General features: G+C 36.8%; 2 protein-coding genes across 3 annotated transcripts; both read right to left on the minus strand.

Annotated features, from left to right (window-relative positions):
- Positions 1-1,274: 1,274 nt before the first annotated feature.
- On the minus strand, positions 1,275-3,793 carry LOC106327882 (putative pentatricopeptide repeat-containing protein At3g49142). The gene has a single exon (XM_013766183.1). It carries the CDS (start codon positions 3,404-3,406, stop codon positions 1,343-1,345), a length of 2,064 nt encoding a protein of 687 aa, XP_013621637.1. The 5' UTR covers positions 3,407-3,793; the 3' UTR covers positions 1,275-1,342.
- Positions 3,794-4,345: 552 nt separating this feature from the next.
- LOC106319996 (plastidial pyruvate kinase 4, chloroplastic) lies at positions 4,346-7,877 on the minus strand. 2 transcript variants are annotated; one of them, XM_013758441.1, is made up of 5 exons: positions 7,560-7,636; positions 7,166-7,227; positions 6,628-7,013; positions 4,879-6,483; positions 4,346-4,788 (listed from the first exon to the last, which is right to left on the minus strand). In XM_013758441.1, the coding sequence occupies exons 2-5, from the start codon at positions 7,223-7,225 to the stop codon at positions 4,671-4,673; spliced, it is 2,169 nt and encodes a 722-aa protein (XP_013613895.1). In that variant the 5' UTR covers positions 7,226-7,227; positions 7,560-7,636; the 3' UTR covers positions 4,346-4,670. The 2 variants fall into 2 exon arrangements, with proteins under 2 accessions (XP_013613895.1, XP_013613849.1); XM_013758395.1 differs by lacking the exon at positions 7,560-7,636 and adding an exon at positions 7,659-7,877 and having other exon boundaries at positions 4,347-4,788.
- Between the last annotated feature and the right edge of the window lie 4,840 nt (positions 7,878-12,717).

Genomic DNA, 12,717 nt, shown 5'->3' on the forward strand with positions numbered 1-12,717 from the left:
TCCGCGCGGATGTTTGTTCTTTATAATTATATGTTTTTCATGTTACGGATTTTTTTCATTACAACGTCTAGTATTATAATCAAGTTACGTCGTGCATATATATATATATATATATATATAGAGTAGTAACGGACATTGATATATAGAGAAAAACACGGTTTGATCAGCAAGAATGCATTTAAGTGACTCCCCTCCAAAACTTGTGTTTTGCTTCCTAAAATAAATCAACTTAACGTGAATTATCCAACTGGATTTTCCATGATTTTACATCCTTAAGTAGTGTAACATTTTCTATGGGCGCGGCGCGGCCATTTTTATGAGTGATGTGAAAATGTGATTGTTCATTGAGTTGATAGGAAGATGTGCATTTATATACAAGCGGACGCACATAGTTAGGGAATATATTTAATATCATAATTAATTACGCTAAATTTATGAAAAATTATAGCGAATATACTCAGCATCATAATATTCATTTTTAAAATATTCCCTTTTTAAAATATGTGAATTTCGTATATACTCTAGCAGTTAGATATCATTGGATGCAATCTAAACAAAGATTTGTATATATAAATCACGTAATGGATCTATATAAACTCAATCATGTAATAAATATATTATTCAGAGCAGCCAATCAAAAACAATATATGACTGTCCATCACTTAATAAATAGTGGGAAGTTGTCGCTTCGTAAATTTTAGGAAGTTATTAGGTTGACTATGATCCCGTAATATATTATTGACAATTTTGATTGTAAAAACTATTTTTGCACGTAAATATATTTGCAAGATTTTCGATTATTTTCAAACTCTCCATGTAGGTAAGATCCGCACGGTTCAAAATACAGAACTGGTTGGTTAGTTAAACCGAATACATCATCACGTGAAATACCAATCGAACAGTCTATGTTTTATTAAAATCCATTGAGTATGTTCTAAGAAAATCATATTAGTAATATACGTATAAAATTGCATCAATATCATAATATATTTGAATTAAAATGTATACATATATTAATCTATATATATTGTTTATCCGGTTCAAAACGTAAAGGTAATATACCAGTGTGTATATTGTTTTGGAAGTAGATATCTGATTTTAATTGTAATATATGGTACTCTATCGGCCCACATAAAACTTGTCGATCATCGTAATGGGCTTTGCTAATATGTTATAATTGAAGGCTAAAGGACGGCCGGATGGTTTAGAAAAACTTTTTAACGATTGGGTATTAAGCCAGTGGCAAACATTGTAAATATTAGGAGCAGTGGCAAACATTGTAAATATTAGGAAAAACTCATGGCTAAATACAATTTGTACTTCTGATTTAATAGTTTAGATTTCACCAATAGTCACCACAAGAGCAAACACCAAACCGGAACACATGAAACCTATTAGTGTCTCGGATGATAATCTCGCGTGAAGTTATCTGAGAGATAAGCTTTGCTGCAACATGACAATCTCCACAAATCCTAAGGTTCTTCGTTATTCTTATGGCATTGTTATCTTCTTCTCCTTCCTCTGTGTTCATCAGAGCAAACACAATTGCTAACTTCTCACTATGAACAGCCAAATGCGTCTCTTTATCTTCTTCTTCCACATCGTGAAGCGCCGATTCCGAATCAGGAACATACCCTAACTCTTTCATTTTCGTCACTAGAACATCCAGCTCTCTGTAAATCTCATCGGATTGCGGGTGTGACCTGTCGCCTACTAAGAATGCGTGAATGTCTCCATTGACCTCCACGTTGCTCGCTCCAGGATTCTTCTTTAACCCCTTGCTCTTCATTATGTCTCTGACCTTTGTTACCTCTTCCCATCTTCCAGCCTTTGCGTAGATGTTAGAAAGCAACACGTAGTAGCCAGATTGCTCGGGTGCTAACTGAAATAGCTTATCAGCTGCTAGCAGACCGATGTCTGTATCAGAATGCACCCGACAAGCTCCTAATAACGCTCCCCAAACTCTCTCGTTTGGTTCCATCGACATTTCTTGTATAAAGCTATAAGCTTCTTTCACTTTCCCTGCTCGGCCAAGAATATCCACCATACAAGCTAAATGCTCTAACCTAGGAGTGATCTTGTAATGGTCTGTCATGAGTTTGAAATAACTCCGACCTTCTTCTAGCAACCCCGCGTGGCTACAAGCAGCTAGCGTTGTGACAAAGGCAATAGAATCAGGGACGAGACCCGAGTCTTGCATTTTAGAAAACAATGCCACAGCGTCACGGCCTTTTCCGCTGACTCCATAAGCTGAAATCATAGCTGTCCAAGACACAACGTCACGAGATTTCATATTCTCAAACACATCTCTTGCTCTGTCTAGGCATCCACATTTTGCGTACATGTCAATCAACGCGTTCTCTACCAACAGATTCGGTATCAGCTTCTTCCTCTGGACGTATTCATGGATTTTCTTACCAAGAGACAGAGCAGATGTATCTCCGCAAGCAGGTAATACACTTGTGATTGAGACTGAATCGGGTTCGATCCCATCAGCTTCCATCATTCGGGAATACAACTCCACGGCTTCAACAGGCATCGCGTTTTTCATATACACACCTATCATCACATTCCATGAAACCAAACTCTTCTTCCCCATCTTCAAAAACATATCTCTAACATACATAACATTATCCCTTGTTGTATTGGTCACTGCTGGTAACAGACTAGCCATCGTGCCAGCGTCGTGGCTTATCTTCACAGACTCCATCTCCCTACAAACCTCTAAAGCATCATCAAATATCTGGTTCTGCGCATAACCAGCAACTAACGAGTTCCAAGAGACAACATCTCTCCTTGACATGTCGTCGAGCACAAGCCTTGCTTCAGATAAAAATCCACACTTTCCATACATAGAAACTAAACCATTCCCAGTAAACAAAGTAGAAGAGAGCCCGACTCTTGTAGCGGACCCATGGATCTTCTTGCCAATGACAATATTCCCAGAGCAAGAACAGGCCTTTAGAACACAAGGGAAAGTGTAATGGTCGGGTCTAACATCAAAGCCACACATCGTCCCAAACACTTGAATACCTTCGCGGTAAAGCCCGTTATTCACATAGCTTCTGATCATGACGTTAAGGATGATTACGTTTCTCTCGGGAATTTCGTCGAACACCTTGCGTGCTGACACCACATCGTTTAGAGCTGAATAAGATTTAATGAGTTTAACGCCTAGAGCCGAGTCGCAGCGTAGATTTTGAAGAATGATTCTGGAGTGGACTGTTCTCAGGGTTTTTTGATCCAGTACCTGACCCAGCAGGATGTCGTCAACAGATGTTCCATGTGGTGAAGATTTCGGTTCGAATTCCGGTTTAGTTGGAGAAAAAGCAACTTTTTGGGTGTGATATTTTTTTAGTTCCGGAAAGTGGCGGAGACGAAGACTGACATTAATGCGTTTCATCATCGTCGTCGTCGTCTAGACAGAAGCGGTGGTGACAAAGGGTGGGTTAACCGGTAATAAATTAACCGTCTAAAGCTAATTTAACCGGATTAGACCAGATCAAATAAAGGGCCGTTGGGGTTTCTTTTATTTGGAAGACGGAAGGAGACTGACTGATGAAGAAGTTGGAAACAAAGATTATGGAACATCGGAAGGTATTTGGAAACAGGAGAGCTCTCTGCATGCAATAATAGTAAAGGAAGGTTCAAAGATATCACATTCTTCCCCTGATGTTTTGGAAGAATCCAAGAAACTCTACTGCTAGGTATCGTTTTGCGCGCTTCTCATCAATCAATGTGTTCTTGCCGCACAAGATTTTAAAGACCGAGTTATAGAGGAGAAACCTGATCTAGGAGCCGGTACATCGGAGTCTTGCATGTTTCTTTTGCAGTTTGACATGTGAATAAAAACATGACAAACAGTTTCCCAAGGGGAGAAAACATCAATTTAAATTCCACGGGCCGGGAATGGAGGAGTCTTTGGGGATGACTTTATCATCCATTGATCCCTCCACAGTTTTCTGTCTCCCAATAGACAGGCGAATGAATGTCTTGAAAGCAATTGAGAAACATGTACCCATTTATTTCAACTAGTATAAATCCTTCGTTTGTATATGCATCTTCTCCTCTAAAGGGTTGGTTGATGCAATTCACATTCCATCTGCCAGTATCAGCATTTAATCAAGTCAGACACCTTCAATGTGAGATCAACCATACCGTTTTGATTGTACTGAGGTGGTCTTGGTGTTGTATCAACTATTCGCACATTAGTTTCAGAACCATCGCCAATGGCTTTGACCAAGCCATGTTTTAACCGTGGGTAATGCTTCTCCATGCATACGGTACGGGCGTGTTGCCAGACCAGTCTAAGACCAAAAAAAAAAACATGTCGAAATATTGTTTGAGATAATTGTTTACTGTTTGAAAAACACGAATATGGATGGGATTTCAATTCATTGTAGAAAAAAGGGGGAAAACTAAAGCGAACAAGAAGGCAAAGCTTTCGATGTTGCGAATGATTGTTTTATAACCTAAAAACATATTAGATTCCCACTAAAATCTCTTTCTTTTAGAGCTATACGAATAGAATTAACAGCTAAAGATTCCAAGGCGACGGGTTCCAGTGCAGAACCGAACCGGTCTAAATCCTGTGTTTGAAACATAGACAGATCCAGAAGCCGCAAATGTTCAACTAGGACTTAACCGGACGCACCCAGTTCATGGACACATCAATGTAGATTTTCAGACTCCTGTTTTTTATATATAAGCTTGGTATGAAGGATAGTGTCCAACATCGAAACAGCTTCAACGATATGCTTTCCTTTGTTCAACATCACACAGCTCGCCCTGCAAAAATATCCAAACTCCATAGTTAGACAAAGAAAGTTTAACCAACATCATGTTTTATATTTTTGGTTTCGGTGAAAAGGTTCTCACCTTCTGCCATTTGCAGCATCTGTGATCTCGGCTCTAGTTGGAACACCTGATTTGACAAGTGATTCAAGAACCTGAGTCGCCAAAATCACCGGCATTCTAGCAACTTTGCAGATAGCCATAATCTCTTCCTGTAAATTAGCTAATCTCTCCCATCCACATTCAACCGCAAGATCACCTCGAGCTATCATAACTCCTAAAGGATTCAAACACTTCATCGCCTCTAGTAGAATCAAGGGCAAATTCTCAAACCCACTTTCCGTTTCAATCTTGAGAACAACACCAAGCTGATCGTTAAGTTTCCTTTTCTTGAGCTCTTGTCGAAGAACTGTAATATCTTGGACATCGCGTATGAATGAAATGCCAACCATGTCAGCATGTGAAGCTACATACTCCAGATCTTTGATATCTTTTGAAGTCAGGCCTTTGAAACGGATATCGCTCTGAGGAATGTTTATAGACTTCTCTGATCCTAGTTTTGTACCTTTGGGGCCAGCATGAGTGATGGAGACAATCACCTCTGCAGGGCTAGCTCCTTTGATTGTTCCCCATATTTTGCCGTCATCAAAACCAATGGTTTCCCCTGGCTTGACCGAATCAAACAAGTAACCTGAAGGACACGTTAGCCTATGAGCTCCTGGAACAGTTACAGAAGGTTCATCAAACGATCCTTCTCTGGTTATGACTAGCAAATCACCCACTCTGAGCCTTACAAAAGATTCCTTGGGAGGAACATCCACTACTTCACCAAACAAACGTCTCCCTTTATTTCCCTTAACGCATAACTCAGTTCCAGGCTCAACATAAGCAGTGTCAAAACATTCAGCCACAAATCCAGTACTGGAGAAAACATCAAACTCTTTTGAGATCCTAAGCTTTTTCTTTTTCCCTCTAGCGTCATATAGTCTTACAGAATCACCAATTTGGAGACCAGCAAGAAACTCCTGGTCTTGTACGAATATAGTAGCGTCAGGGGAAAGGTGAGCAGGAGGTTCTGTTTCTGTTACAGAGAGCCATACAATAGCAGGAGAGGCCACGTTTCCGTAAGCATCTTTCTTGGGTGAAACTTTCATCACGCATGGACCAGGTTTTAAGGTGCCAGTTCTCAGTTTTGGTCCAGCTAAATCCATAAGAATGCGGCATGGCATCTCAAGCATCTGAGAGGTTCTTCTTACCCTTTTGATGATCTCACCCCAAAGGGTGGGGTCTCCATGTGCACAGTTTATACGGATAACCGAAGCGCCAGCCTTAAGAATGTCTGTTATAAAAGTTTCACTCTCGGTTGCTTCTTTACCAACAGTTACCATGATATGAGTTTTTTTCCCCTCACGAAGCTTACCAAGTAATAATGACTCTTTATATGATGATAATACCCTTCCTTTATCATTCTTCTCAATAATCTTATTACCCTTCTGCTGCTTCCAAGATTCCATAGGAGACTTCATCAACAGATTAATGGTTGCGTCAAGGTTGGAGAGAACAGACAGATTGTTGTCGTTGTCTAAACTTGACAGACCAAGAGAAGCAAGATAATTGTTGAGCTGCTCAGTGTCCAATGACCTCAAAGCCATATAATGGATTAAGTTTGTAGCACATTCTAGATATTTGCTGCAACAAAAGAGTATTAGGAATCAGGCAACATAGCAAAAGCCAAATAATAAGCAATGCAGAGAGATGTTGCCTTGATAACAATGCAAGTTTTAATATTTATATGTGAAAACGAGTTTTAATATATAAAAATGTCAAACGGACCTGTCACATGACTGAAGTCTAGAAGCGTTCCACTTCTTTGCTGCTAGTAGATGTGAGCGAAGAGCATTCAGTTTTTCAAGAACACTAGACAGGTTTTGGTATGCCTCTGAGTCTACAAGACAAAACTCAGCTTTGGACTCTGGAAAGTCGAAACTCCAGTTACGTTCTGTGGAGCTTTTATTATCACCAACGATAGCCTCCACTCCGCTTTCAGCTTTGCCTTTCCCTTTCGCTGAGGCAAAAGCTAAGGTTCTCGGAACTCTGATCTTCATCTGAGTAAGTGATAATGGAAAACTCTTTGTAGGCCTGAGGGAGAAGATAAGAGTCTTCTTCCCACTCAACAAGTGGTATGATTCAGTGGATACCATATCAGCTAATTGGATCACCTGTGAAACGAAAGGAAACGAAACGAAACATAAAAGAGTGAAAGAAAATTAACAAACAGATATTAGCAGAAGAGAAGGTAATATGAAAGTGACTTAAAAGCTATAGACATGAAAAATATAATTATGAGCTTGACATGAGAGATGTAACTCACGTTGTTAGGTGTTGTCCAAAGATTTGTGACTGAAGGAGCAGAACTCATATACGAAGTCATATCTGTCACAAAAAAACATATTAACAAAACTGATCAATCTCGAGATTATAAAAAAAAAAAAAACTGAGAAGAGATTAAACTAGTAGAACACAGAACCAAGCAGATACCGTCAATGAAAACCTAGGTGTTACGAATTTAGATGAATAGAAAAATCGAAAAGAGCTTTGTCTAGGGTTTCTTGTGAACAATCTTACAGAACCAAAAAGATTCAAAGCTGACACAATATAGAAATATGAAATTAAGGAATATTTCCTTTTCTTTGATTATTATATTATAGGCGCATAACCCATACGACAGTCTGAGAATATTTCTCGAGTTTGATATCAACTTCAACCTGGTCGGATTTTTCGATGTAACGGAAACTAATTGTCCGAGAATAATCACGAGAAAACACTCAACGGAAGAGATGATGATCAGCAGATGAGAGAAGCACCTTTGTATTATGGAGGAGAAGGCGGTTAATCCAGATAATATTTTCGCTCGTCTTCTAGAGAAATGATGAAGCGGACAACTCAGATTTGTAGACTCACGAAACGAAGAACAAGGAAAAAAAAAATATGTGGTTAAGGATAAAAAGGGAGTGTGGCTTGCGCGTGCCAGATTCTACAAGACCCACATCTCTCGGTATCTACTATCTAGTGACCCGGAGTCTGAAAGGTCCATCCGAGACACGTCGTTTTCTCTATCGACGGTTAGGCCTCGGACTTTTATCCGAGATCCGGATTCGATTCGAGATTCGATCCGGATCCGATCCGAAAATCCGGATATCCGGAGGGGCCGAATCCGAATCCGGATAGTAAAATGTTAGATCCGTCAAAGCCGGATCTGGATCCGGATATCTTGATTTTTTAGTCCGGATATCCGAATCCGTAAGTTTTATTAATAACTATTTCAAAAATAGTAATATCTATATATAAAAATTATTTTTATTTAATATATTTTTATTTTTATAATAGTATATATATATATATATATATATTTCATGTAAATTTTGTAATATTATACATAGAAATAATTAAAAACATTATATCTATTTTTATTTTTAAATTATTGTTAATATTTTATATATATTAATATTATTTTTTATTTATTTTAATGATCCAAATCCGGATCCGGATATTACAATTTTTAGAAAGATATCCGACACCCGAATCCGGATAAGGATAGTAAAAGTATGGATCCGCCGGATAAAGATCTAGATCCAGATATTTTAAAATTGTCCGGATACCCGATCCGTCCCAGACCTATCGACGGTATAACAGGTCCGTTTCATAGCAAGTCTCTAGAAGGTTCTCCATTGGTATAATTGTGTAAAGTTTTCACGTTAGGCCTTCTCAAATAGGCGAAATAATTAAGGGTTTTTTTCTTTAATTAAACCAATACATTTCTGTCGTTCAAAAAGAGAGAACGATTCAGTTCTTGTTTTCTAAAAAAAAGATTAAAAAATTTATTCAACGCGATACAAAACCAGCTTCTCCTGTATACAAATGCCGAGGGACTTGGGTTTCGAATGGTAAAAACAATCTAAGCAATGCGGATCAAGCGGAATAAGTGCAGATCAAACAGATCATGCAAGAGAGATGCAGATCAAGCAGAACAAGTAATTTTATAAGTTATGAATGAAAAAACAGTTCAAAAATCCATATCATATATTTAAACAATAAAAATTACGCTAAAATACGTAAAACATAATATATAAACAATACATAAAAAATGGTTAATGAAAAGTATTTTGATTTGTCCATAACATATATGTAATATTGTCTCTAATGTTAAGTGTGTTATAACAACTTTTATTACGTGCTTACAGTTTTTTTGTAAAATTTTAAGCTATATTTATATACATAACATGAAAATATAATTTATATACGTATAATTATAAATATATTTATAAGAACAATTAAAATTATATGATAAAATCTATAAAAAATAGTTTCATTATTTTATTTCAGTATTCATGTTTATAATAGAAAATCATATTAATTTATAAATGATTAATTTAGAAATATCTTTATATTTTTTATTAAATAAATATACTCTTATATTTATTTATCATTCTTAAATAACTATACTCTTCTATATACTTATTTAGTTTTTAACTTATGCATAAGAAAAAATAATGAGGCACAACACAAGCACCACAACAACAAAAAAACGCAATACATCACGCTACAACTCCTTTTTTCTAAACTTACAGCACTTTTCAATTAAATATATTATATTTTATAATAAATAACATATATTTTATAAATATAACAAAACAAAAAAAACAAACAAACTTACCTTACGTGAGAAAAGGAGAGGCTCACAACAAAAGAGGAGATAAATACTAGTAAGTGCTTCAGTTATATATAATAAATAAATAATTATAGAATTATTTCATTTAAAAAAATACTTATTAACTAAAAGAAAGGCAGAACAAAACGGACAACATCCAAAATTAGGTGGGTAGTAGTACTATAGGCAGATGAATTGCCTTTACGCAGAAAAAAAACAAAAACATTAGTATGTGTGCAGTTCTCCTGCCTGTTAATTTTGAATTTTTTTAAAAATAGGAATGACAACACAAAAGCAGTTATCTTACCCAAGTGTATGAAATGATATTGTCTCATTCTTCCATTCAAACAATTAGTTCCAATAAAACACCCACAAGAAATCCCATGAAGAAGACTGATAATACGAACCCTTAGCACCGATAGAACCACCATTCCGAAAAGACAAACCTTCGCCACTGAGCAGGAACGACGAAACTATCCTTCATCACCTTCAAAAACGAAGAACAAATAGAAATCGGCAAGGAAAACTGATTCTCTGAAAACCCTAAGAGCCGACTGTCGTGGGCGGAGACACGCCAGAGTTAAACCCTAGAATTAGAACCACGAGCATATCGAAGGGGTGTTGGGGACCGAGCAGCAGCAAATAAGAAACATAGATTTAAGGGTGTGGGAGACCTCCAGGGGCGGCACGCGCTCACGCACCACCAGGCACGAGAGAGAACATTGTTTATCGAGACTTAACTTTTAGGGAGAATAGATGAGAGAGAAAGCAAAAACAACTCCTCCTCCATTCAAACACCATGAGACTTGCCTCCAATCAAACACCCACCAGAGATCCCTTGATTCTAGAGAATAAGAAGAGGTCCTCACCAACACCAAAGAAGATCCGTAAAACAAAGCCATGGAACCGACATAACCACCATCCCGACGAGATAAATCTTCGCCACTGAGCCAGAACGACGAAACCATTCTTCACCACCTTCAAAGATGAAGAATCCAGAAAGATCAAAAAGGAAATCTATTCTCTCAAAACCCTAAGAGACTGCTACCATAAACCACCACATTGACGACCTTGCCACATGGAAACGGAATCAACACATGAGACGTACCCTTCGTGAGCGGAGACACACCGGAGCAAACCCCTAAAACCAGAACCACAAGCATATTGGAAAGGGCGTTGGAGATCGAGCAGCAGCAAAAGAGAAATATAGATTTAAGGGTAGAGAGAGACCTCCGGCGGCGGCATTCGCTCTCACACGCCACAAGACGCGAGAGAGAACATCGTTTATCGAGCTTTAACTTTTAGAAAGAATAGATGAGAGAGAAAGCTTGACTGGTTTTTTCAAGTTCTTGATATCTCAATCCTAATCTCTCTTTCTTTAAAGTGTAAGGATTAATCAATTCAAAGGTAAGGGAATATAGATGGTGTGATTATTAGTCCATTGCAATACCTTAGACTTTCTATTGATTTATTTCAAGACAGCCAATAGTCATTACATGAACTATTTACCATCTTTATAATCATAAAAACGATTCAAATCTCTCTAGGAGAGACCATTGCTATATACTTCACAGCATTGTGGCAATCTCCATTGTGGAAATTATTCAACAGTCTATTTTTACATTTTTAAAATCTACATCATATTTTTCACATAATCATTTAATATTTTTTTATTTTAAATTTGTTTCAAATTAAATAAACAAAGCCTCCGATCCTTGTTATAGATGATAAAAAGGATGAATTATGATGTAAACAACTTTAAAAAAAAAACATTAACTACAAAACAAATTCATTTGAAACAAATAGAGTGAAAAAATCTTAATAAAATTTGACAACCAATTAGAATTTAAAATTATATTATGTTTAAAAGAAATATAATTTGTATCTGCTCTTAAAAAGAGCAGATACAAATTAAGTTTGATTGGTCCAATATCTTTCATGTTGATCTTAATTTCATGTTTTTAATTAATGAATCTATTCAAGTAAAATTAATCCATGTACTCTTTTTTTTTTTCAACACTACTGTTGTAAGAATTCAATAGTTTAACGAAGGTTTCAACTAGTTCACTGCATATGGTCTTAAAACTAGAATCAAATAGCTGAACTGGAACCAATTCAAAATGAGCCCTTGGGATCTTATTTCGGATTTAATATTATACCCATCAGTGCTTATTGTGAGGAATTGTGGCTATTGGTTTGGTTCTGGTTTTATTCAGAATCGATCAGTTATCCGATTTAACTGATAGCCATGTCTTAAAATCTGGAATTATACGGAAAGTGACACACATGATGTTCACATTTGGGTTATGAAGTAAACGTACACCTATTTTATCACTGGACTATTTCGACTAACTTATACTTTTTTCATTGTATCAATACATATAAGATTCAAATACTAAACAATTCTAAAATTACAGAAACAAGCTGATCCAGAAGGATCAGAACCGACTCGAAATCTAACCAAATTACTACCAATTCCTACATGGGTATGAAATATACTTATCTGATAAATTTGAAACCGGCTGGTTCTTATCCGAAACCAAACTAAATACCCAAATGTTGAGTCCAACATAAGTTGTTCCTCTTTTTTATTTATAGAACTCAGTCCAACATAAGTTCTTCTCCAACAACCTAACCGGTTTTGATCGCCATTTGCTTATAAGCCCAAATGCAATCACAATTTCCTTGCAGTGCTTGCGAAGAATGAGATCAGTATCAATAATATAACACTTTAATCATGTATGTATTCTATCAAACACATTTCAGTACATGTCAACTAAACTACGGTCAACGTTAATTGCGAATTCACTACAAGAAAACACAAGTTTAACGAGAAAAATTAATGAGGAAAAACAATCCTCGTAAAAATACGTCGATTTTGCGAGGAAATTACGTAGAAAAATAAAAGCATCGTTATTTCCTCGTAACGTTACGACAAAAAAGTTTCGTCGTAAAGATGATGTAAATTGACGTGGTTTTTACGAGGAAACACTATTTCCTCGTAAATACGACGTAAACTTTGTGAGTTCTTTAGAATTAGTTTACGTGTACTTAACGAGGTAATTTTGAATCCACCACCAAGTTAGCTTCCTTCCATACCCTCGGATGAGAGATTCGGGTATAAATTGGTTAGCCGTGATCAAAGTTACACCTCGAGGACGAATCATCAGTGGAGAAGAACCACCATTGAAAAAAGAACAGATAAATGAAGTCGA

This window comes from Brassica oleracea, chromosome C1 (assembly GCF_000695525.1).
Source record: "Brassica oleracea var. oleracea cultivar TO1000 chromosome C1, BOL, whole genome shotgun sequence".
NCBI lineage: Eukaryota > Viridiplantae > Streptophyta > Magnoliopsida > Brassicales > Brassicaceae > Brassica > Brassica oleracea.